The 27800-nt window shown below is 50.7% G+C and overlaps 1 protein-coding gene across 2 annotated transcripts in view; it reads right to left on the bottom strand.

Annotated features, from left to right (window-relative positions):
- Positions 1 to 26991, bottom strand: part of CCDC186 (coiled-coil domain containing 186) — a 119301-nt gene extending 92310 nt beyond the window's left edge. For both annotated transcript variants that reach the window (XM_063962553.1, XM_063962554.1), the window contains exons 1-2: positions 26844 to 26991; positions 6353 to 6986 (exon numbers count right to left, since the gene is read on the bottom strand). In XM_063962553.1, the coding sequence (XP_063818623.1) occupies positions 6353 to 6966 (614 nt within the window). In that variant the 5' untranslated portion in view covers positions 6967 to 6986; positions 26844 to 26991. The remainder of the gene's footprint in view (positions 1 to 6352; positions 6987 to 26843) is intronic.
- Between the last annotated feature and the right edge of the window lie 809 nt (positions 26992 to 27800).

Here is a 27800-nt window from a genome sequence, read left to right as displayed (position 1 = left end):
ACCGGCAGGATACAATAGCGGAGAGGATATAGGATACCGGCAGGATACAATAGCGGAGAGGATATAGGATACCGCCAGGATACAATAGCGGAGAGGATATAGGATACCGCCAGGATACAATAGCGGAGAGGATATAGGATACCGCCAGGATACAATAGCGGAGAGGATATAGGATACCGCCAGGATACAATAGCGGAGAGGATATAGGATACCGCCAGGATACAGTAGCGGAGAGGATATAGGATACCGGCAGGATACAATAGCGGAGAGGATATAGGATACCGGCAGGATACAATAGTGGACAGGATACAATAGCGGACAGGATATAGGATGCCGGCAGGATACAATAGCGGAGAGGATATAGGATACCGCCAGGATACAATAGCGGAGAGGATATAGGATACCGGCAGGATACAATAGCAGAGAGGATATAGGATACCGCCAGGATACAATAGCGGAGAGGATATAGGATACCGACAGGATACAATAGCGGAGAGGATATAGGATACCAGCAGGATACAATAGCGGAGAGGATATAGGATACCGACAGGATACAATAGCGGAGAGGATATAGGATACCAGCAGGATACAATAGCGGAGAGGATATAGGATACCGCCAGGATATAGGATACCGGCAGGATACAATAGCGGAGAGGATATAGGATACCGCCAGGATACAGTAGCGGAGAGGATATAGGATACCGCCAGGATACAATAGCGGAGAGGATATAGGATACCGGCAGGATACAATAGCGGAGAGGATATAGGATACCGCCAGGATACAGTAGCTGAGAGGATATAGGATACCAGCAGGATACAATAGCGGAGAGGATATAGGATACCGCCAGGATACAATAGCGGAGAGGATATAGGATACCAGCAGGATACAATAGCGGAGAGGATATAGGATACCGGCAGGATACAATAGCTGAGAGGATATAGGATACCGGCAGGATACAGTAGCTGAGAGGATATAGGATACCAGCAGGATACAGTAGCGGAGAGGATATAGGATACCGGCAGGATACAGTAGCTGAGAGGATATAGGATACCAGCAGGATACAATAGCGGAGAGGATATAGGATACCAGCAGGATACAGTAGCGGAGAGGATATAGGATACCGGCAGGATACAGTAGCTGAGAGGATATAGGATACCAGCAGGATACAGTAGCGGAGAGGATATAGGATACCGGCAGGATACAGTAGCGGAGAGGATATAGGATACCGGCAGGATACAGTAGCTGAGAGGATATAGGATACCAGCAGGATACAGTAGCGGAGAGGATATAGGATACCGGCAGGATACAATAGCGGAGAGGATATAGGATACCGCCAGGATACAGTAGCTGAGAGGATATAGGATACCGGCAGGATACAGTAGCGGAGAGGATATAGGATACCGGCAGGATACAATAGCGGAGAGGATATAGGATACCGGCAGGATACAATAGCGGAGAGGATATAGGATACCGGCAGGATACAATAGCGGAGAGGATATAGGATACCAGCAGGATACAGTAGCGGAGAGGATATAGGATACCGCCAGGATACAGTAGCTGAGAGGATATAGGATACCAGCAGGATACAATAGCGGAGAGGATATAGGATACCAGCAGGATACAGTAGCGGAGAGGATATAGGATACCGGCAGGATACAGTAGCATTATACACCGGGGCTACTCCAGGGAGAGCCTTGTGCAGTCAGTGCACTGCCTGTGAGATTTCCCTGTGCTGTGACAGGTGTACCTGGAAGTTCTATATTAGACCTTGACCCGAGAGACATTCCAGTGCTTCATAGTGGCTGACTTTCTTCTGTCCTTGGTGTAACGCCGCAGCACACCCCAACCTGTTCCACATTCTCCTCTGTCCGTGCGACACCGCAGCACACCCCAACCTGTTCCACATTCTCCTCTGTCCGTGCGACACCGCAGCACACCCCAACCTGTTCCACATTCTCCTCTGTCCATGCGACACCGCAGCACACCCCAACCTGTTCCACATTCTCCTCTGTCCGTGCGACACCGCAACACACCCCAACCTGTTCCACATTCTCCTCTGTCCGTGCGACACCGCAACACACCCCAACCTGTTCCACATTCTCCTCTGTCCGCAGCACACCCCAACCTGTTCCACATTTTCCTCTGTCCGTGCGACACCGCAGCACACCCCAACCTGTTCCACATTCTCCTCTGTCCGTGCGACACCGCAACACACCCCAACCTGTTCCACATTCTCCTCTGTCCGCAGCACACCCCAACCTGTTCCACATTTTCCTCTGTCCGTGCGACACCGCAGCACACCCCAACCTGTTCCACATTCTCCTCTGTCCATGCGACACCGCAGCACACCCCAACCTGTTCCACATTCTCCTCTGTCCGTGCGACACCGCAGCACACCCCAACCTGTTCCACATTCTCCTCTGTCCACGCAACGCTACAGCACACCCCAACCTGTTCCACATTCTCCTCTGTCCACGCAACGCCGCAGCACACCCCAACCTGTTCCACATTCTCCTCTGTCCGTGCGACACCGCAGCACACCCCAACCTGTTCCACATTCTCCTCTGTCCGTGCGACACCGCAGCACACCCCAACCTGTTCCACATTCTCCTCTGTCCGCAGCACACCCCAACCTGTTCCACATTCTCCTCTGTCCATGCGACACCGCAGCACACCCCAACCTGTTCCACATTCTCCTCTGTCCGTGCGACACCGCAACACACCCCAACCTGTTCCACATTCTCCTCTGTCCGTGCGACACCGCAGCACACCCCAACCTGTTCCACATTCTCCTCTGTCCGCAGCACACCCCAACCTGTTCCACATTCTCCTCTGTCCGTGCGACACCGCAGCACACCCCAACCTGTTCCACATTCTCCTGTCCGTGCGACACCGCAGCACACCCCAACCTGTTCCACATTCTCCTCTGTCCGCAGCACACCCCAACCTGTTCCACATTCTCCTCTGTCCGCAGCACACCCCAACCTATTCCACATTCTCCTCTGTCCGCAGCACACCCCAACCTGTTCCACATTCTCCTCTGTCCACGCAACGCCGCAGCACACCCCAACCTGTTCCACATTCTGCCCTGTCCGCGCCACGCCGCAGCACACCCCAACCTGTTCCACATTCTCCTCTGTCCATGCGACACCGCAGAACACCCCAACCTGTTCCACATTCTCCTATGTCCGTGTGACACCGCAGCACACCCCAACCTGTTCCACATTCTCCTCTGTCCGCAGCACACCCCAACCTGTTCCACATTCTCCTCTGTCCGCAGCACACCCCAACCTATTCCACATTCTCCTCTGTCCGTGCGACACCGCAGCACACCCCAACCTGTTCCACATTCTCCTGTCCGTGCGACACCGCAGCACACCCCAACCTGTTCCACATTCTCCTCTGTCCGCAGCACACCCCAACCTGTTCCACATTCTCCTCTGTCCGCAGCACACCCCAACCTATTCCACATTCTCCTCTGTCCGCAGCACACCCCAACCTGTTCCACATTCTCCTCTGTCCACGCAACGCCGCAGCACACCCCAACCTGTTCCACATTCTGCCCTGTCCGCGCCACGCCGCAGCACACCCCAACCTGTTCCACATTCTCCTCTGTCCATGCGACACCGCAGAACACCCCAACCTGTTCCACATTCTCCTATGTCCGTGTGACACCGCAGCACACCCCAACCTGTTCCACATTCTCCTCTGTCCGCAGCACACCCCAACCTGTTCCACATTCTCCTCTGTCCACGCAACGCCGCAGCACACCCCAACCTGTTCCACATTCTGTCCACGCAACGCAGCAGAACACCCCAACCTGTTCCACATTCTGCCCTGTCCGCGCCACGCCGCAGCACACCCCAACCTGTTCCACATTCTCCTCTGTCCGCGCCACGCTACAGCACACCCCAACCTGTTCCACATCCTCCTCTGTCCGCGCCACGCTGCAGCACACCCCAACCTGTTCCACATTCTCCTCTGTCCGCAGCACACCGCAACCTGTTCCACATTCTCCTCTGTCCGTGCGACACCGCAGCACACCCCAACCTGTTCCACATTCTCCTCTGTCCGCACAATGCCACAGCACTCCCCAACCTGTTCCACATTCTGCCCTGTCTGCGCCACGCCGCAGCACACCCCAACCTGTTCCACATTCTCCTCTGTCCGCACAATGCCACAGCACTCCCCAACCTGTTCCACATTCTGCCCTGTCTGCGCCACGCCGCAGCACACCCCAACCTGTTCCACATTCTCCTCTGTCCGCAGCACACCGCAGCACACCCCAACCTGTTCCACATTCTCCTCTGTCCGCGCCATGCTACAGCACACCCAACCTGTTCCACATCCTCCTCTGTCCGCAGCACACCTCAGCTCACCCCAACCTGTTCCACATCCTCCTCTGTCCGCAGCACACCCCAACCTGTTCCACATTCTCCTCTGTCCGCAGCACACCCCAACCTGTTCCACATTCTCCTCTGTCCATGCGACACCGCAGCACACCCCAACCTGTTCCACATTCTCCTCTGTCCGTGCGACACCGCAACACACCCCAACCTGTTCCACATTCTCCTCTGTCCGTGCGACACCGCAACACACCCCAACCTGTTCCACATTCTCCTCTGTCCGCAGCACACCCCAACCTGTTCCACATTCTCCTCTGTCCACGCAACGCCGCAGAACACCCCAACCTGTTCCACATTCTCCTCTGTCCGCACAATGCCACAGCACTCCCCAACCTGTTCCACATTCTGCCCTGTCTGCGCCACGCCGCAGCACACCCCAACCTGTTCCACATTCTCCTCTGTCCGCAGCACACCGCAGCACACACCAACCTGTTCCACATTCTCCTCTGTCCGCGCCATGCTACAGCACACCCAACCTGTTCCACATCCTCCTCTGTCCGCAGCACACCTCAGCTCACCCCAACCTGTTCCACATCCTCCTCTGTCCGCAGCACACCCCAACCTGTTCCACATTCTCCTCTGTCCGCAGCACACCCCAACCTGTTCCACATTCTCCTCTGTCCGCAGCACACCCCAACCTGTTCCACATTCTCCTCTGTCCGCGCCGCGCCACAATTTTTGACCCAACGTTACAGTTACTAAAAGGAACTTTGGAGTCGGGGCCTGCACTCATTTACTAGGAAACATATGCAATAGAGTCATGTCTCAATGGAAGAGAAACAAGTCTACACCCTCACAAATATACAACACACACAACCATACACTGAGATGGACACGTGGCATATTCCTGCTAAGGCAGAATACCTCTGCATATGATGAGCACATTGTCAATTGCTCCCACTCGGATTAGTGCACAACGCGGCCACATAGGACAGTATGGGTTGTGTGCTGCTGAAACAGACCCGAGGAAAATACAGGATGCCCTTCCGCTCTGCGTCCGGAACCGTGGTCATGGTATATAGCTATTTATATATGGACATTGTCACCTTCTATTATAATGCATATTATACCCAAGTAGCCAGATTAGACACTTTGGGGGAGATTCAAATGTTTAAAAAGTCAGTTGGGTGTCTGTTTTTTCCTATCTAATAGACAGGAAAAAACAGACACCCAACCGACTTTTCAAACATTTGAATCTCCCCCTTTATGTCGGTCCTGCAAGAGACACACAAAACCTCCGGTATTCTGCAGTATTGTGTCCATACCCACCATAAATAAAATATTTCACCTGCTTTTAGCCACAATCTGTATTTTGCGTTATAGTACAGTGACATCGTGTTATGGGGGCGACACCTGAAACACATTTCTGTAACGGTTTTGCATTATACCAGGGTACTGCAGCTGGTTGTAGACGCCTGGTCATTCCATAGGTAAATGCACAGAAATCAGCCAATATACAGAGTGTTGAGGAGACAGAAGACGGTGGCAAAGATTTATTATGTACGGCTTACACTATAGTAAGTAGGCTGGGTACTATATAATCGCAGGCATAGAATACATCAGTGGGCAATTAATTAGCCATGGCGGACGCAGTGGGAATGTATTCGCAAAGTGAGTGACAGGCAGCGAGTGTTTGTGGGAGGTAATTAATGCAGGCGTGTGGCGACCATTTTGGAGGCGTGTCTGAGCCTGTGACGCAACTTACTTGCAATGGACATTCTACGCTCTGGCAATCGATGATGCGTCTTTGTACGCACGTGGCGGACCGAGAGACGCCATCAGTGGGCGTTTCTTACCAAAAACCCTGAGGCAGCATCATTAGCATATTTTCTCAGATTCGCTGCGTACGACTTTGCAGTTGCAATGGGATTTGCGTCCACCTCTGTTATCAGGCCCTGGGCGACTATTGTGCAATAATATATTGGGAAAGATGCATCGGATTTACCTTTTAATGGTGTTTTCCTGCTGCAGATACTTGTTCTGGACGCACTGCTCCAGCATACTAAGAGTCCGCCCCCCCTTACTCATCCCATTCTGCAACTTGTAGTCCGTCTCTGCCGAGCTCAGCTCTGTCTCTATCTCCTCCAGTAAAGTCTCCTGTGACAGTGTAATGTGAATGTTAGAGAGAAGCTCTTTGGTGCCAATTGTGTCAAAGTGGCTGCTCAAGTCCAGGGCCTCATCCACATTGTCCTCCACATCTGGAGTATTCTGGGTGGTGGAGTCTTCAGGGATCACAGTTTCAGATTTATCAGGGTCTGAGGCCTGAGGCACGGTGGCTATATGCACCAAGTCTGGACCTCCCAAGTCACCAACCTCACCAGCAGCCTGTGCACCAAGCTGGGGTGGCTGCTGAATTTCACAGGTCTCCTCCGGTAACTGGATTCCATCATCCGAGACGGACACCAGAGGGGATCGATGTTCCTGGGGCTTCTCTTTGCTTTCAGACACAAGTCCAGGCTCTTCTTGCATTTCAGTATTTTGTCCATCACAAGATGGGGAGGCGGGCTGGTCATCTGGATGGGGTGAGCTGTCCTGAGAACGATCACCAGGATCTTCCATAACTGAAGGAGTATGTAGTTCTAGGGGGGGGAAAACACAGCTTATTAATACATGGAGCATCCCACAGCCACAGTGCAAGTCCTGAATAAGCAGCTTCCTACAGCCGGCCCCATGCAGGTTATATAGTAATGATATGGGGCACTGACTCAAAACAGAGGGAAATATCTGAGGGTCACTGGGGAACACTCGGAGCACGTACGTCTCTGCAGACGGCAGCTAAATAAGAATGCGTCGACTAAAGAGACATTATATAAATTGAAGTCACAGTACTTTTTGATGAGCCAAATATTACAGGGCATCAGCATCTACAGCTCCGCAATGTTCATGCACAAAGGATTAGTGGCAGATACAACAAACGGGAAGCGAATAGGCCTCGGGGAGATGGCTGTAGGTGTTCACTGGACGCAAGATTAATTCTGACCATCCCAACAGTAGCTGTCTGACCTCCCCATTACATAATGATGTGGGAAAATACACCGGTCATTCCAACTACGGAGAAACCACCAAGAAAATGTCTATGTGGGAGGACCAACATATTTTTAATTGCCACTTGGTAAAATCGATTGACTTGGTGGGGTCCCTGAAAAGCTTTGGAGAGAAGAGGGAGGGGGATTGGGGATAGGACTCAGAAAGCCAAGTAGGTGAGAAGTTTATGGGGAGGGTTTGAAGGATGAAATGGGGGCTTTGGCAACCTCAAGCAATGCCCACAAAAAAACATAATTTAATAAAAATAAAGATGGCTCATCCATCCATTCTGTTATACCAAACAGGAGGACAATGGTGCAGCTGTATTACCCCTGGAGAAGTGATAAAGCAGTGATAAGTACAAGGTGATAATGCACCAGCCAATCAGCTCCTAACTGTCAATGTACATACTGGAGCCGACTGGCTGGTGCGTTATCACCTTGCACTTATCACTGGTTTATCACTTCCCCAGGCGTAATTCATCTGCCCCAATATACTGAATTACCCTCAAGCGCCAGTCTGTAAAACGTGCTTTCATTTTGTTTATACAGGTTGAGTATCCCTTATCCAAAATGCTTGGGACCAGAGGTATTTTGGATATGGGATTTTTCCGTATTTTGGAATAATTGCATACCATAATGAGACATCATGGTGATGGGACCTATGTCTAAGCACAGAATGCATTTATGTTACATATACACCTTATACACACAGCCTGAAGGTCATTTAATACAATATTTTTAATAACTGTGTATTAAACTAAGTTTGTGTACATTGAGCCATCAGAAAACAAAGGTTTCACTATCTCAGTCTCACTCAAAAAAGTCCGTATTTCGGAATATTTGGATATGGGATACTCAACCTGTAATATTAAAGGAGTTTTATTTGTCTCTCTTAGCGGTTAGTCACAGCACCAATATACCAGTCCCTAAACACCACTACATTCCCAGGCTGCTTAGTGCCAGTGTAAGGGATCGGTACCCCTGGGTTTCTATGAAGTAACTGTCCCTTTAACACAATGTAAAAACACTATGGGCGGTATCCTCTCAGCCCCGATGCAATTTCGGGTGATCAAAACTGCCGGATACCGCGATTAATGACCTATGGTCATTACGCCGATATATACACAATTAGAGGCCATTTTAATTGGTCAAAATTGGACCCGCGATAGCAAGAAAACAAACGGGGTGGGGATAAGTCCCTAAACCCATGTGTTATCGCGGCTCCGGTGTCACCTTATCGATGCCCGAGGCACCCAAAGCGATCTCCGATAAGTGCTGCCATTGGGGCTAATAGTATAGCCCCCGGCGATTCTATTAGCAGTGGTAAAGTACTGCTGCTAATAGGATATCGCCCTATGCATGACTGTGATAATTTAACATGTACAGTTCTATGCACCAATCAATCATTGCTGGGTAGGAAATTGGAATAAAATAAAAATATGTTACTAGTTATTTTGGTGGGTATGAGATAAGAGACCATTAGAACGTACAGGTAGAAAACCTTTTAATAAAATGTTTGCACTGTGATTTTTAATACATGCTAGAGAGTGTGTATGGTGCCGATGACGGCCGGTGCACGCTCCTGGGGGTCCTTCGTCTGTACATGCAGCGCAACAATATCGTCAGATGATGCATCTTCGGGTCGGCCACGGCATGACATCACTGTGTGATAACGCACACTGTCACCGGCCCGGGAGGGGAAACACCAGGCGATATCGCTCCTGGAGAGAATCACCTACTGTGTATGGGCCAATGTAAACATGCATGGGATAGGTATAAGGATATCTTCACAAAGAAATAAGAATCAAAATATAGGGATGGCCATCCGTGGGTTATCCATCGATGATTAGCATTGATGGATAACCTCGATGGTGGGAAAACACCTGTAAGGGAACCATCAATGGTTTTACCAATCAATGGTCACCCCCTACTTTAGTAATGAGTAAGCCTTGGGCCAATCAGGACCCGGGGGCATGGCTTCACATGTGTTGGGGGTGGGGCAATGCTCTGTGTCCCAGCACCTAGTTAAAAAAAAAATATATTTGGTTATGCCATGGCATCGATGGAGGTAAACCATCTGGTTCTCCCCCATCGATGGAAAAAGGATTCTACATTGGCCAACAACCACTGATGATTATGAATCATCGATGGCCATCCCTAATCAAATAGGGTTTGAGGCAACAATAAAGGTAAAAAAAACAGGGCAGTCTAGATGGGCCAAGTGGTTCTTATCTGCCGTCACATTCTATGTTTAGCAAACATTGTGTAATTATATGGACATTAACCAGAAGAATTGGTTTCATTTTTGTTGTTACATAATGATGCCTCACAGCGGTGCACCTGGCTTCATGTTACAATAATTTCCTTTTACATTTTCTCAGGCAAAATAATGAGAACCAGTCAGACAGCCCCATTGTCAGCAGAACATGAGAGGACAAGGCGCGATGCTGAAAAAGGAACACTCTATCTTCTGTAAATATAAAGGTGGAGTCCAGTAACCAGCGTCCCACAACGGAAATGCCGTCAATGGTATTCTCACTCTGGTCCTCTTTATTTGGATCCATAGTGTCCCCGCAGGACCCTTCGCAGCAGTCATGTCTCACCAGACACACTGTCTGCTTTAGAGGATAAGATTTAAGTAAAGCCGGCTACACATGGGGCAGATTAATAATACCCAATTGTAAAATAAAAGTAGCCAGAGTCCTCTTTCCACTGCATTTATGAACCTGCCCTATTCCTCCCAATGCACCCACTTTTGGGAATTAGGGTCATTTTCTGCCCTTACGCCCACGACTGGCTGCAACACTGCAGCGCTCATTCTGTCTTTCCATTGATTTTTTGTTTCCCTTCGCTTATCCCCTCCTCCTTTCTTCTCTTTCTTCTAGAACGCGTTCATTCTGCATTACCCGTTACAGGCTCGTGTAAAAGTATTTATTGTGATTACAATATAGCATAAGTAACCGCAGAAAATTGACACGTCTGCGCCCAGAAGCTAAATGCTGGAATCAATGAAATGACTGTCAATTATGTGCGACCTTTCCCACAAAACCAAAACGGATTACAGGCTCGCGGAGGCGAGTAACTGCCCAATGACACGGTACTTCCTGCAGGGGAACTGGGGCTGCTCCTGGCCTGCAAGGGGTTATACCCTCCGTTACAGGGCCGTGTCCTCACTGCTCTCCCTATGCTGAGTGCACGCTATACAGTACAGTGTACACAGACCGATCACCCCATCACTCCCAGCTCACGTCTATCGCTCCTGTCACTATGGCTGCAGGCCAGCCGCAGGATTCTCCCTGACTACAACGCAGTGCTGGAGGAAGGAGAGAGTGGAAAGTATCAACTGCTGCCAAAGATCAGAAAGAAGCTCCCAAAAGATTTCCATTGTGAACTGGACCACGTGCCAAGACCAAGCTCAGGTGGCCCCCCCAATAAAGAAATAAAACGCAAATACTGGGCCTGACGCAGAGCGGGTACTGCTCCAGGTTCTCTTACATTAATGAGTCTGCAACTTATGCCCAACTGCAGCAAGAGAGACGTTACGGAGTAGCGCAGGCCAAGCAAAGTACGAGCGTGTATGCGGAATTGTGAACAGACGAAGACCGGGACACAAGCACATATGCGCTTGAGAAATTACAAAATTCAATTATTATTAAATTACCTCTCGACAAAACTTCAGATGGGCTCTCAAGACACACTTCTTCACCAAACCCAGCCATCTCCCATCCTAACCCACACTCACTACCTACCCCATCTGTGTCACCCCTGTCTGTCTGCCCCTCACCTTTAGAATGTCAGCTCTCACTAGTACAAAGCAGAGGCGGGGTTGTATAAAAGAACTGGTGCACCGGCCACTACCAGATCTAGGAGAACAAAGCACAGACAGGGTTGTAGAAAAGAATTGGTGCACCGGCCACTGCCAGATCTAGAAGGACAAAGCACAGACTGGGTTGTAGAAAAGAATTGGTGCACCGGCCACTGCCAGATCTAAAAGAACAAAGCACAGGCGGGGTTGTAGAAAAGAACTGGTGCACCGGCCACTATCAGATCTCGGAGAACAAAGCAGACGGGGTTGAATAAAAGAACTGGTGCACCGGCCACTACCAGATCTAGAAGAACAAAGCACAAAATAAGAATTTACTTACCGATAATTCTATTTCTCGTAGTCCGTAGTGGATGCTGGGAACTCCGTAAGGACCATGGGGAATAGCGGCTCAGCAGGAGACTGGGCACAAAAGTAAAGCTTTAGGACTACCTGGTGTGCACTGGCTCCTCCCCCTATGACCCTCCTCCAAGCCTCAGTTAGGATACTGTGCCCGGACGAGCGTACACAATAAGGAAGGATTTTGAATCCCGGGTAAGACTCATACCAGCCACACCAATCACACCGTATAACCTGTGATCTGAACCCAGTTAACAGCATGATAACAGAGGAGCCTCTGGAAGGATGGCTCACAACAATAATAACCCGATTTTTGTAACAATAACTATGTACAAGTATTGCAGACAATCCGCACTTGGGATGGGCGCCCAGCATCCACTACGGACTACGAGAAATAGAATTATCGGTAAGTAAATTCTTATTTTCTCTGACGTCCTAGTGGATGCTGGGAACTCCGTAAGGACCATGGGGATTATACCAAAGCTCCCAAACGGGCGGGAGAGTGCGGATGACTCTGCAGCACCGAATGAGAGAACTCCAGGTCCTCCTCAGCCAGGGTATCAAATTTGTAGAATTTAGCAAACGTGTTTGCCCCTGACCAAGTAGCTGCTCGGCAAAGTTGTAACGCCGAGACCCCTCGGGCAGCCGCCCAAGATGAGCCCACCTTCCTTGTGGAATGGGCTTTTACAGATTTTGGCTGTGGCAGGCCTGCCACAGAATGTGCAAGCTGAATTGTACTACAAATCCAACGAGCAATAGTCTGCTTAGAAGCAGGAGCACCCAGCTTGTTGGGTGCATACAGGATAAACAGCGAGTCAGATTTCCTGACTCCAGCCGTCCTGGAAACATATATATTCAAGGCCCTGACTACGTCCAACAACTTGGAGTCCTCCAAGTCACTAGTAGCCGCAGTTACCACAATAGGTTGGTTCAGATGAAACACTGAAACCCCTTAGGGAGAAAATGAGGACGAGTCCTCAATTCCGCCCTGTCTGAATGGAAGATCAGATAAGGGCTTTTACAGAATAAAGCCCGCCAATTCTGACACGCGCCTGGCCGAGGCCAGGGCCAACCACATGACCACTTTCCATGTGAGATATTTTAACTCCACAGATTCAAGTGGTTCAAACCAATGTGACTTTAGGAACCCCAAAACTACATTGAGATCCCCAAGGTGCCACTGGAGGCACAAAAGGAGGCTGTATATGCAGTACCCCTTTTACAAACGTCTGAACTTCAGGAACTGAAGCTAGTTCTTTCTGGAAGAAAATTGACAGGGCCGAAATTTGAACCTTAATGGACCCCAATTTTAGGCCCATAGACACTCCTGTTTACAGGAAATGCAGGAATCGACCTAGTTGAAATTCCTCCATCGGGGCCTTACTGGCCGATGCACCACGCAACATATTTTCGCCAAATGCGGTGATAATGCTTTGCGGTTACATCCTTCCTGGCTTGATCAGGGTAGGGATGACTTTATCCGGAATGCCTTTTACCTTCAGGATCCGGCGGTCAACCGCACTGCCGTCAAACGCAGCCGCGGTAAGTCTTGGAATAGACAGGGTCCTTGCTGGAGCAGGTCCCTTCTTAGAGGTAGAGGCCACGGGTCCGCCGTGAGCATCTCTTGAAGTTCCGGGTACCAAGTCCTTCTTGGCCAATCCGGAGCCACGAGTATAGTCCTTACTCCTCTCCTTCTTATGATTCTCAGTACTTTTGGTATGAGAGGAAGAGGAGGGAACACATACACTGACTGGTACCCCCACGGTGTTACCAGAGCGTCCACAGCTATTGCCTGAGGGTCCCTTGACCTGGCGCAATACCTGTCCAATTTTTTGTTTAGGCGGGACGCCATCATGTCCACCTTTGGTTTTTCCCAATGGTTTACAATCATGTGGAAGACTTCTGGGTGAAGTCCCCACTCTCCCGGGTGGAGGTCGTGCCTGCTGAGGAAGTCTGCTTCCCAGTTGTCCACTCCCGGAATGAACACTGCTGACAATGCTATCACATGATTTTCCGCCCAGCGAAAAATCCTTGCAGCTTCTGCCATTGCCCTCCTGCTTCTTGTGCCACCCTGTCTGTTTACGTGGGCGACCGCCGTGATGTTTTCCGACTGGATCAGCACCGGCTGACCTTGAAGCAGAGGTCTTGCTTGGCTTAGGGCATTGTAAATGGCCCTTAGCTCCAAAATATTTATGTGAAGTGATGTCTCCAGGCTTGACCACAAGCCCTGGAAATTTCTTCCCTGTGTGACTGCTCCCCAGCCTCGCAGGCTGGCATCCGTGGTCACCAGGACCCAGTCCTGAATGCCGAATCTGCGGCCCTCTAGAAGACGAGCACTCTGCAACCACCACAGGAGAGACACCCTTGTCTTTGGTGACAGGGTTATCCGCTGATGCATCTGAAGATGCGATCCGGACCATTTGTCCAGCAGGTCCCACTGGAAAGTTCTTGCGTGGAATCTGCCGAATGGAATTGCTTCGTAGGAAGCCACCATTTTTCCCAGGACCCTTGTGCACTGATGCACTGACACTTGGCCTGGTTTTAGGAGGTTTCTGACTAGTTCGGATAACTCCCTGGTTTTCTCCTCAGGGAGAAAACACCTTTTTCTGGACTGTGTCCAGGATCATCCCTAGGAATAGCAGGCGTGTCGTCGGGATCAGCTGCGATTTTGGAATATTGAGAATCCAACCGTGCTGCCGCAGCACTATCTGAGATAGTGCTACCCCGACTTCCAACTGTTCCCTGGATCTTGCCCTTATCAGGAGATCGTCCAAGTAAGGGATAACTAACACTCCCTTCTTTCGAAGGAGTATCATCATTTCGGCCATTACCTTGGTAAAGACCCGGGGTGCCGTGGACAATCCAAACGGCAGCGTCTGAAACTGATAGTGACAGTTCTGTACCACAAACCTGAGGTACCCTTGGAGAAGGGTAAATTGGGACATGTAAGTAAGCATCTTTGATGTCCAGAGAGACCATATAGTCCCCTTCTTCCAGGTTTGCAATCACTGCTCTGAGTGACTCCATCTTGAATTTGAACCTTTGTATGTAAGTGTTCAATGATTTTAGATTTAAAATTGGTCTCACCGAGCCGTCCGGCTTCGGTACCACAAATAGTGTGGAATAGTACCCCTTTCCCTGTTGCAGGAGGGGTACCTTGATTATCACCTGCTGGGAATACAGCCTGTGAATGGCTTGCAATACTGCCTCCCTGTCTGAGGGAGACGTCGGTAAAGCAGACTTTATGAAACGGCGAGGGGGGAGACGTCTCGAATTTCTTGAGACGGGCCCCCACCGTGCCTGAGTCCGCTTGTAAAGCCCCAGCGTCATGCTGAGGACTTTGCGGAGGCGGGAGAGGGCTTTTGTTCCTGGGAACTGGCTGTTTGCTGCAGCCTTTTTCCTTTCCCTCTGCCACGGGGCAGAAATGAGGCGCCTTTTGCCCGCTTGCCCTAATGGGGCCGAAAGGACTGCGCCTGATAATACGGCGTCTTCTTAGGTTGAGAAGCTACCTGGGGTAAAAATGTGGATTTTCCAGCAGTTGCCGTGGCTACCAGGTCTGATAGACCTACCCCAAATAACTCCTCCCCCTTATAAGGCAATACTTCCATGTGCCTTTTAGAATCCGCATCACCTGACCACTGCCGCGTCCATAAACCTCTTCTTGCAGAAATGGACAGCGCGCTAACTCTTGATGCCAGTCGGCAAATATCCCTCTGTGCATCACGCATATATAAAAATGCATCTTTCAAATGCTCTATAGTCAGTAATATACTGTCCCTATCTAGGGTATCAATACTTTCAGTCAGGGAATCCGACCACGCCACGCCCGCACTGCACATCCAGGCTGAGGCGATTGCTGGTCGCAGTATAACACCCGTGTGAGTGTATATACATTTTAGGATATTCTCCTGCTTTCTATCGGCAGGTTCCTTTAGGGCGGCCGTATCAGGAGAGGGTAGTGCTACCTGTTTTAGACAAGCGTGTTAGCGCTTTATCCACCCTAGGGGGTGTTTCCCAACGTGCCCTATCCTCTGGCGGGAAAGGGCATGATGCCAATAACCTTTTAGGAATTATCAGTTTTTTATCGGGGGAAACCCACGCCTCATCACACACTTCATTTAATTTCTCGGATACAGGAAAAACTACAGGCAGTTTTTTCTCACCAAACATAATACCCTTTTTAGTGGTACTTGTATTATCAGAGATATGCAATACATTTTTCATTGCTGCAATCATGTAACGTGTGGCCCTACTGGAAGTCACGTTTGTCTCCTCATCATCGACACTGGAGTCAGTATCCGTGTCTGTGTCTGCCATTTGAGGTAACGGGCGTTTTAAAGCCCCTGATGGCGTTTGAGACCCCTGGACAGGCACAAGCTGAGTAGCCGGCTGTCTCATGTCGTCAACTGTCTTTCGTAAAGAACTGACACTGTCACACAATTCCTTCCATAAGCTCAGCCACTCAGGTGTCGACTCCCTAGGGGGTGACAACTCTATAATAGGCAATTGCTCCGCCTCCATCTCATTTTCCTCCTCAAACATGTCGACACAATCGTACCGACACACCGCACACACACAGGGAATGCTCTGATAGAGGACAGGACCCCACTAGCCCTTTGGGGAGACAGAGGGAGAGTATGCCAGCACACACCAGAGCGCTATATATAGACAGGAATACCACTATAAAATGTGCTTTTCCCTTTATAGCTGCTGTTAGTATCAAAACTGCGCCAAATTAGTGCCCCCCTCTCTTTTTTACCCTTTTCTGTAGTGCAGGACTGCAGGGGAGAGTCAGGGAGACGTCCTTCCAGCGGAGCTGTGATGGAAAATGGCGCCCGTGTGCTGAGGAGATAGGCTCCGCCCCCTTCTCGGCTGCCTTTTCTCCCGCTTTTTGGTGAGTTCTGGCAGGGGTTAAAATACATCCATATAGCCCTGGGGGTTATATGTGGTGTATTTATGCCAGCCAAGGTGTTTACATTGCTGCTCAGGGCGCCCCCCCCTAGCGCCCTGCACCCTCAGTGACCGAAGTGTGCCTGAGTAACAATGGCGCACAGCTGCAGTGCTGTGCACTACCTTGTTGAAGACTGATGTCTTCTGCCGCCGATTTTTCCGGACCTCTTCTTGCTTCTGGCTCTGTAAGGGGGCCGGCGGCGCGGCTCTGGGACCGAGCTCCGAGGCTGGGCCTGTGTTCGGTCCCTCTGGAGCTAATGGTGTCCAGTAGCCTAAGAAGCCCAATCCACTCTGCACGCAGGTGAGTTCGCTTCTTCTCCCCTTAGTCCCTCGATGCAGTGAGCCTGTTGCCAGCAGGTCTCACTGAAAATAAAAAACCTAAAACTAAACTTTCACTAAGAAGCTCAGGAGAGCCCCTAGTGTGCACCCTTCTCGGCCGGGCACAAAAATCTAACCGAGGCTTGGAGAAGGGTCATAGGGGGAGGAGCCAGTGCACACCAGGTAGTCCTAAAGCTTTACTTTTGTGCCCAGTCTCCTGCGGAGCCGCTATTCCCCATGGTCCTTACGGAGTTCCCAGCATCCACTAGGACGTCAGAGAAATGGGGTTGTAGAAAAGAACTGGTGCATCGGCCACTACCAGATCTAGAAGAACAAAGAGCAGACAGGGTTGTAGAAAAGAACTGGTGCACCGGCCACTACCAGATCTCGGAGAACAAAGCAGACGGGGTTGAATAAAAGAACTGGTGCACCGGCCACTACCAGATCTAGGAGAACAAAGCACAGGCGGGACTGTATAAAACAATTCGTGCACCAGCCACTACCAGATCTAGAAAAAAAAAGCACAGACGGGGTTGTAGAAAAGAACTGGTGCACCGGCCACTACCAGATCTCGGAGAACAAAGCACAGACGGGGTTGAATAAAAGAACTGGTGCACCGGCCACTACCAGATCTCGGAGAACAAAGCACAGACGGGGTTGAATAAAAGAACTGGTGCACCGGCCACTACCAGATCTCGGAGAACAAAGCACAGACGGGGTTGAATAAAAGAACTGGTGCACCGGCCACTACCAGATCTAGAAGAACAAAGAGCAGACAGGGTTGTAGAAAAGAACTGGTGCACCGGCCACTACCAGATCTCGGAGAACAAAGCAGACGGGGTTGAATAAAAGAACTGGTGCACCGGCCACTACCAGATCTAGGAGAACAAAGCACAGGCGGGACTGTATAAAACAATTGGTGCACCAGCCACTACCAGATCTAGAAGAACAAAGCACAGACGGGGTTGTAGAAAAGAACTGGTGCACCGGCCACTACCAGATCTAGGAGAACAAAGCACAGGCGGGACTGTATAAAACAATTCGTGCACCAGCCACTACCAGATCTAGAAGAAAAAAGCACAGACGGGGTTGTAGAAAAGAACTGGTGCACCGGCCACTACCAGATCTCGGAGAACAAAGCACAGACGGGGTTGAATAAAAGAACTGGTGCACCGGCCACTACCAGATCTAGAAGAACAAAGCACAGACGGGGTTGTAGAAAAGAACTGGTGCACCGGCCACTACCAGATCTAGAAGAACAAAGAGCAGACAGGGTTGTAGAAAAGAACTGGTGCACCGGCTACTACCAGATCTCGGAGAACAAAGCAGACGGGGTTGAATAAAAGAACTGGTGCACCGGCCACTACCAGATCTAGGAGAACAAAGCACAGGCGGGACTGTATAAAACAATTGGTGCACCAGCCACTACCAGATCTAGAAGAACAAAGCACAGACGGGGTTGTAGAAAAGAACTGGTGCACCGGCCACTACCAGATCTCGAAGAACAAAGCACAGACGGGGTTGAATAAAAGAACTGGTGCACCGGCCACTACCAGATCTCGGAGAACAAAGCAGACGGGGTTGAATAAAATAACTGGTGCACCGGCCACTACCAGATCTAGGAGAATAAAGCACAGGCGGGGTTGTAGAAAAGAATTGGTGCACCGGCCACTACCAGATCTAGGAGAATAAAGCAGACGGGTTGTATAAAAGAACCGGTGCACCGGCCACTACCAGATCTAGGAGAATAAAGCACAGACAGGTTGTATAAAAGAATTGGTGCACCGGCCACTACCAGATCTAGGAGAATAAAGCACAGACAGGTTGTATAAAAGAATTGGTGCACCGGCCACTACCAGATCTAGGAGAATAAAGCAGACGGGTTGTATAAAAGAACCGGTGCACCGGCCACTACCAGATCTAGGAGAATAAAGCACAGACGGGTTGTATAAAAGAACCGGTGCACCGGCCACTACCAGATCTAGGAGAATAAAGCACAGACAGGTTGTATAAAAGAATTGGTGCACCGGCCACTACCAGATCTAGGAGAATAAAGCACAGACAGGTTGTATAAAAGAATTGGTGCACCGGCCACTACCAGATCTAGGAGAATAAAGCACAGACAGGTTGTATAAAAGAATTGGTGCACCGGCCACTACCAGATCTAGGAGAATAAAGCAGACGGGTTGTATAAAAGAACCGGTGCACCGGCCACTACCAGATCTAGGAGAATAAAGCACAGACGGGTTGTATAAAAGAACCGGTGCAGCAGCCACTACCAGATCTAGGAGAACAAAGCACAGGCGGGACTGTATAAAACAATTGGTGCACCAGCCACTACCAGATCTAGAAGAACAAAGCACAGACGGGGTTGTAGAAAAGAACTGGTGCACCGGCCACTACCAGATCTCGAAGAACAAAGCACAGACGGGGTTGAATAAAAGAACTGGTGCACCGGCCACTACCAGATCTCGGAGAACAAAGCAGACGGGGTTGAATAAAATAACTGGTGCACCGGCCACTACCAGATCTAGGAGAATAAAGCACAGGCGGGGTTGTAGAAAAGAATTGGTGCACCGGCCACTACCAGATCTAGGAGAATAAAGCAGACGGGTTGTATAAAAGAACCGGTGCACCGGCCACTACCAGATCTAGGAGAATAAAGCACAGACAGGTTGTATAAAAGAATTGGTGCACCGGCCACTACCAGATCTAGGAGAATAAAGCACAGACAGGTTGTATAAAAGAATTGGTGCACCGGCCACTACCAGATCTAGGAGAATAAAGCACAGACAGGTTGTATAAAAGAATTGGTGCACCGGCCACTACCAGATCTAGGAGAATAAAGCAGACGGGTTGTAGAAAAGAACTGGTGCACCGGCCACTACCAGATCTAGGAGAATAAAGCAGACGGGTTGTATAAAAGAACCGGTGCACCGGCCACTACCATATCTAGGAGAATAAAGCAGACGGGTTGTATAAAAGAACCGGTGCACCGGCCACTACCAGATCTCGAAGACAGAATTAAATATATTTAAAGTTAAAAAAAACCTGGGGCTCCAATCACGGTAATGGATGATTGCTGCCTTAAAAATACGAGCAGACTTGCCGGAATTCCTGCACGGCCTGCAGCTCACAGGCCCTGATAACATAAGCCCTGATAACTTGTATTCACAGATTTTACTATCACACGTATACCCTACATTTCCAAAAGTATGTGGACACCTCTTGTAATCTGTATTCAGTCATACTTCTTGCTAACAGGTGCGCGACATCAAGCGTACTGCCCTGACGTCTCCATAGTCACACTCTGGCAGTAGAATGGGTCATACTGGAGAGCGCAATGACTGCCATAGGCGTGTGGTATAGCTCATACACATTTAAAAGATAGACAGTCATTAGTCAGACGCTACATGGTTGACAGTCAAAAGTCAGACAGGGTCAAAAGTCAGACAGGGTCAAAAGTCAGACAGGGTCAAAAGTCAGACAGGGTCAAAAGTCAGACAGGGTCAAAAGTCAGACACAATTTTTTTTTGTGTGTGTGTTGTTAAACCTTTTTAACCCAAGTTTGGTAAAATTCATCCCCTCGCGGGCTCGTTACACTCGCCACGCTTCGGGCTCGGTGTCTCGCTCCGCTTCGTTCGCCACAACTTTACTAAAAGGTAATAGTTTGTGACATGGACAGTTAATGAGGCAAAAGTTGTAAAAAACAAAACAAAAAAACAACACAAAAACAGAAGAAAAAAAACACATTTTTTTGTGGTGTCGGACTTTGGACCCTGTCGACCATACGGTGTCTAACTAATGACTGTCTATCTTTTCACTGTCTGTCTATAGACAGTCTATAGACTGTCTATAGATGCCACCTTTTCAGTGCGCCAGATCTCTGCCCTGCTAGTGCCACTCTGGCCACCTGTAAGCACTGTTACTGTGACGTGTAGTAGGCGCAATACACCACACAAGACAAGCGCTGAGGCGCAGAAGAGTTCCAACGGGAAGGAATGTCAGCACAAGATCTGGACGTCAGGAAGTACATGGATTGGCTTTCCATGGCCCTCATTGGATGGAGGGAGTACAGCAGGCTACTTGGAGCAGTGGTAACGCCCTTGCTGGGGGGACTAATCACACTTCACCTCTTGGCAATCTGACTGGCGAGTTTACAGTTGGAGAACGCTAGTAGAACGCTTCCTGCCTGAGTGCGTAATTTGCAAACTGTAAAGTTTGGAGGATGAGGACTAATGGTCCTGGACCGTTATCCATGGTTTGGTCCTGGCCTTTTACAATGTATACAAAGACATTCTAGAGGACACAAAGACACAAAGAAAATGGTTGCTGGGCAGCACGTTAGTGGGAGTACCAGCGCTGTTACGTGGCCTCTGTACCTGGCCATTGCACAGCGCCGTTACGTGGCCTCAGTACCTGGCCACTGCACAGCGTCGTTACGTGGCCTCAGTACCTGGCCACTGCACAGCGCCGTTACGTGGCCTCAGTACCTGGCCATTGCATAGCGCCGTTACGTGGCCTCAGTACCTGGCCATTGCACAGCGCCGTTACGTGGCCTCAGTACCTGGCCATTGCACAGCGCCGTTACGTGGCCTCAGTACCTGGCCATTGCACAGCGCCGTTACGTGGCCTCAGTACCTGGCCACTGCACAGCGCCGTTACGTGGCCTCAGTACCTGGCCATTGCACAGCGCCGTTACGCGGCCTCAGTACCTGGCCACTGCACAGCGCCGTTACGTGGCCTCAGTACCTGGCCATTGCACAGCGCCGTTATGTGGCCTCTGAACCTGGGCATTACACAGCGCCGTTACGTGGCCTCAGTACCTGGGCATTACACAGCGCTGTCACGTGGCTTCAGTAACTGGGCATTACACAGTGACAGACACAATGAACAGGAGACGTCTGGATCCCATAAGATGAAGCTTAATAATGTACCTAGAGTACATAACTGCCCCAAGCACACATATACCTTTACAGCAGAAGGAGTATTACACTTTACAATGGCGAAGTCATATACCTGCGTTGTATGACTGGGATCAGTTCACGCAAACACACCGCCCAAAAGTAACACGAAGATCAAGCAGTTCATCAAACAGAAATTGGCCAAAAGGACTGATCAACAGGTGCAGGAAAAACGTTACTAAACCTTAACGATAACCGGCGCGGGCCGCTGCAGGACAGTGCACCACGTGGTGGCCATACTGGGCGAGATTCGCCCCTAAGGCTGGATCAACCCCCATATCCCAAGGACCTGTTTATAAACGCCCTAATACACAATCTGATTCACACAATCCCACTATCTACTACTAACACACATTTTAGGGCAAATACCAACGCTTAAGGGATTAGAAAGGGTCTCATTTCTACAAACGCTGACTCCAAATCTTCTGTATTTCATAAGGAAACAATATTGTTACGCTTACAGGCTAAAATCCGAGTCATTTACAGACTTGTCCTTGTACCGGGACACTAGGTGACCTCCGTGCTGGAGCATGCAATATACATTTTACGAAGACCTTTTGTATATTAAATTTACTAGGAGTATCCATCTCTTAGAGCAGGGGTGGCCAAACGCGTCATCAAAGAACCTGAGCAGTTCATGTTTTCCAGATCACCTGTGGATCTTTAACTGTTAGGGGTCCTTTGCCCCCCCCCCCCCCCCCCCCCTGCCAGTTCAACAACTCTTGAGATGTTTACCCCATTCCCCAAGTTATGTCACCCGATATTGTAGAGCTGTATGGGAGTACATGAATGTAGCCAGCATTACACAGGGACGCTGTAATAAGTACAAATAACAAACACCACTTCCAAACAGAAAACAATCTGCCATTGTAGGACTTGTGAGAAGTGTCTGCATTTCCTGCAATACTGCCCTGTGGAAAGGAGCTGAGACAGCAATCTGCCATTCTCTCCATACAAAAGGGGACTTGTATTAGGAGCGTATATGAACCCAGCATGCGAGGACCAGACGGGGCCAGGGCTATGTGGTTTCATAAAGAGATGGGGACCCACGCTTTATATTGTCACATGAAAGGGCACAATGAGGGCATCCAATTACAGAATGGTGCCCTGGATGTGCCTGGCATTTACACAAAAGGCACAGTACATAGGAAGGAATCACATCCACAGCACAGACCCAGCAACAATCTGCACATATTACATTATCCCTGCACAGTCCTGATCCACAGCTACTGTACGTCCTATTACTGACTAGTAACCCACTGCTCTTATACCCCTTTTCCACTAGCTCAAAAAACACGGGTAAAATGCACGGGGGCGCACATTTACCTGTGTTTTTTGCTAGTGGAAAGGGTCCCCCCGCAAAAACCCGGATCAAGTGACCCGTGAATCCTACCCGGGTAGGGTTGTAGTGTAAACGGGAGCCATGTCGACACGGCTCCCGTTTACACTGTATGGAAGGGCGGCGCTGGGAGATCATGTGATCGCCCAGCGCCGCGTCACTAGCAGCGTCACCAACGCGGCAATATGCGGGTTGTTGATCGCAGTGGGAAAGGGGGCTGAGCACGGGCCACAGCCGGGTAGCACCCGTGTCAGGCTCCCGGCTGCGACCCGTGCTCAGTAGGTGGAAAGAGGTATTAGACTGTAAGCTCTTATGGTTCACTATGTGTCACTTCTGTACACATTGGGGGTCATTCCGACTTGAACGCACGCTATATTTTTTCGCTGCGGTGCGATCAGGTCAAAAGTCGGCAAAACTACGCATGCGTATGCACCGCAATGCGCAGGCGCATCGTACGGGTACAAAGCGGATCGTTGCTGAGCGATGGATTTAACGAAGAATCCATTTGCACAACCAATCGCAAGGAGATTGACAGGAAGAGGGCGTTTGTGGGTGGCAACTGACCCTTTTCTGTGAGTATTTGGAAAAACGCAGGCGTGTCCAAGCGTTTGCATGGCGGGTTTCTCACGTCAATTCCGGGACCGGACAGGCTGAAGTGATCGCAGCAGCTGAGTAGGTTCTGGGCAATTCAGAAACTGCACAAAACTTTTTTGTATCGCTTGGCTGCAAAAGCGTTCGCACACTTGCAAAGCGAAAATACACTCCCCTATAGACGGCGACTATCTGATTGCAGCGCTGCAAAAAGTAGCTAGCGGGCGATCAACTCGGAATGACCCCAATTGACAGGACACTAAGCTCCCTAACACAGTTTATAAGTCAGCACGTTATGTAGAAATAATAATCATTGCTTCGGTTCCCCAGATTTATACAGAATCATGGTCAGCGGTAGCATAACACCTGGTCAGTACTGCTATATGAGGGTGCTACTGAATAAAGCTGCGGAAAACATTTCCTCCATTTATTTATACAGTACTAGGTAGAGGCAAGCACTTAACACACTTCAAACACTGCATTATAAATCCTGTCACTGAAACCTGAGCCTCGCTCTACCCAACACCCTCCACCTGCTAACACCCATCCTGTGCCCCTAACCCACTATCTCTATCTGCCCCCTCTCCTATCACTCACACACACATCACTGACAGCTCCTTACACTCACAACCTGTCACTGCCCCTCTCCTAAAGGCATGTCACCATTATGTACTGCTCATTTATTCCAAGCCTGGCCCCATCAGCTGACCCTCCACTCACAGTCTGGCCCCATCCCTGCCCTTCATTCTAAGTCAATCCCACACACCCTCCATTACCTGTCCCTAATCAGCTGTCCACCACTCACAGCCTATTCCCAATCCGCTGACCTACCACTCACAGCCTGTCCCCCCCAATCTGCTGACACTCCACTCACAGCCTGTCCCCCCAATCCGCTGACCTGCGCTCACAGCCTGTCCCCACCATCCGCTGACCTGCACTCGCAACCTGTCCCCACCATCCGCTGACCTGCGCTCACAACCTGTCCCCACCATCCGCTGACCTGCACTCACAACCTGTCCCCACCATCCGCTGACCTGCACTCACAACCTGTCCCCACCATCCGCTGACCTGCACTCACAACCTGTCCCCACCATCCGCTGACCTGCACTCACAACCTGTCCCCACCATCCGCTGACCTGCACTCACAACCTGTCCCCACCATCCGCTGACCTGCACTCACAACCTGTACCCACCATCCGCAGACCTGCACTCACAACCTGTCCCCACCATCCGCTGACCTGCACTCACAACCTGTCCCCACCATCCGCTGGGTATCCGTTCACATGGTCGACCATGTTATGGTCGACAGTCATTAGGTCGACCACTATTGGTCGACATTGACATGGTCACATGGTCGACACATGAAAATGGTCGACACATGAAAAGGTCGACATGAGTTTTTTAACTTTTTTTTCTTTTGGGGAACTTTTCCATACTTTACGATCCACGTGGCCTACGATTGGAACAGTAATCTGTGCCGAGCGAATCGGTAGCGGAGCGAAGGCACCATGCCCGAAGCATGGCGAGCGAAGCGAGCCATGCGAGGGGACGCGGTGCACTAATTGGGGTTCCCAGTCACTTTACGCAAAAAACGACACCAAAAAAAGTTTAAAAAAACTCATGTCGACCTTTTCATGTGTCGGCCATGTCAATGTCGACCAATAGTGGTCGACCTAATGACTGTCGACCATAACATGGTCGACCATTCATACCGGAACCCATCCGCTGACCTGCACTCACAACCTGTCCCCACCATCCGCTGACCTGCACTCAAAACCTGTCTCCATCATCCGCTGACCTGCACTCACAACCTGTCTCCATCATCCGCTGACCTGCACTCACAACCTGTCTCCATCATCCGCTGACCTGCACTCACAACCTGTCCCCACCATCCGCTGACCTGCGCTCACAACCTGTCCCCCCAATCCGCTGACCTACACTCACAGCCTGTCCCCCCCATCCGCTGACACTCTACTCACAGCCTGTCCCCCCCAATCCGCTGACACTCCACTCACAGCCTGTCCCCCCAATCCGCTGACCTGCACTCACAACCTGTCCCCACCATCCGCTGACCTGCACTCACAACCTGTCCCCACCATCCGCTGACCTGCACTCACAACCTGTCCCCACCATCCGCTGACCTGCACTCACAACCTGTCCCCACCATCCGCTGACCTGCACTCACAGCCTCCCTAAGTCACAGCACATCACCCTACACACTCTGCCCCCGGGACACAGACTGTCATCCCATACCCTCTGCCCACCTCTCACAGCCTGTCACCACAGACCGTCTGCCTCCCCCAAATCACAGACTGTGACCTCACACCCCCTGCAACCGGTCACAGCCAGTGACCCCGCACTCTCTGTCCCCCTCTCACAGCCTGTCACCCCATACCCTCTGTCCCCCTCTCACCCCACACCCTCTGTCTCCCTCTCACAGCCTGTCACCCCACACCCTCTGTCCCCCTCTCACAGCCTGTCACCCCACTCCCTCTGTCCCCCTCTCACAGCCTGTCACCCCACTCCCTCTGTCCCCCTCTCACCCCACACCCTCTGTCCCCCTCTCACAGCCTGTCACCCCACACCCTCTGTCCCCCTCTCACAGCCTGTCACCCCACACCCTCTGTCCCCCTCTCACAGCCTGTCACCCCACACCCTCTGTCCCCCTCTCACAGCCTGTCACCCCACTCCCTCTGTCCCCCTCTCACAGCCTGTCACCCCACTCCCTCTGTCCCTCACCCCACACCCTCTGTCCCCCTCTCACAGCCTGTCACCCCACACCCTCTGTCCCCCTCTCACAGCCTGTCACCCCACTCCCTCTGTCCCCCTCTCACAGCCCCCTCTCACAGCCTGTCACCCCACTCCCTCTGTCCCCCTCTCACAGCCTGTCACCCCACACCCTCTGTCCCCCTCTCACAGCCTGTCACCCCACTCCCTCTGCCCCTCAGTTACCCCGCACCCAGTTCACCAGCATAGGCTGCCCCCACTCCCCCGCCCCGTATCAATACCTATACTGCAGCCACCTAATCTCCCCGGACACACACTGACAGCACCGGTCACCCCATCCATGTTACCGGGAGACGTACATCAGCCGGCGGTCACCCCCAGGGCTCTGTGTCCGCAGTTTCCCCGCTACTGTACATCCATCTTCAGCCCGTCTCACTGACACATCAACAAAGATGGCCGCCGTGTCGTCAGCACCTACAGCTTATCCCACCAATCAGCGCCGCGACTGTGATGACGTAGAGAGCGCACCTCCAGCTCATGAACAAGGTGACTAGCTGTGGGCGGGGCCAGGCCGATTTCATTGCGTATGAGGGAGGAGCCCTGTTAATGATGGACGGAGCCGACACTGGGCTCTAGCGTTCATACGGGGGCGGAGCCTGAGCGCTCTGCTAGTGTGGAGGAGCTCAGATTATTATAAAGGAGCAATATTTTATTATTTATTGTTATGCATGATGGCCCCCTCCTAGTTACCAGGTGTAGCAGTGCTCCTCACAGTGACCAGGAGAGCTATGTGCCAATTTATCCTCCTCATTACCAGGTGTAGCAGTGCTCCTCACAGTGACCAGGAGATCTATGTGCCAATTTACCCTCCTCATTACCAGGTGTAGCAGCGCTCCTCACAGTGACCAGGAGAGCTATGTTCCAATGTACCCTCCTCATTACCAGGTGTAGCAGTGCTCCTCACAGTGACTAGGAGAGCTATGTGCCAATGTACCCTCCTCATTACCAGGTGTAGCAGCACTCCTCACAGTGACCAGAAGAGCTATGTGCCAATTTACCCTCCTCATTACCAGGTGTAGCAGTGCTCCTCATAGTGACCAGGAGAGCTATGTACCAATGTACCCTCCTCATTACCAGGTGTAGCAGTGCTCCTCACAGTGACCAGGAGAGCTATGTGCCAATGTACCCTCCTCATTACCAGGTGTAGCAGTGCTCCTCACAGTGACCAGGAGAGCTATGTACCAATTTACCCTCCTCATTACCAGGTGTAGCAGCGCTCCTCATAGTGACCAGGAGAGCTATGTACCAATTTACCC

Source organism: Pseudophryne corroboree, chromosome 3 (genome assembly GCF_028390025.1).
Source record: "Pseudophryne corroboree isolate aPseCor3 chromosome 3, aPseCor3.hap2, whole genome shotgun sequence".
NCBI classification, from domain to species: domain Eukaryota; kingdom Metazoa; phylum Chordata; class Amphibia; order Anura; family Myobatrachidae; genus Pseudophryne; species Pseudophryne corroboree.
Note: the sequence above shows the minus strand (reverse complement) of the source record. Positions and strands in the feature narration are given on the sequence as shown.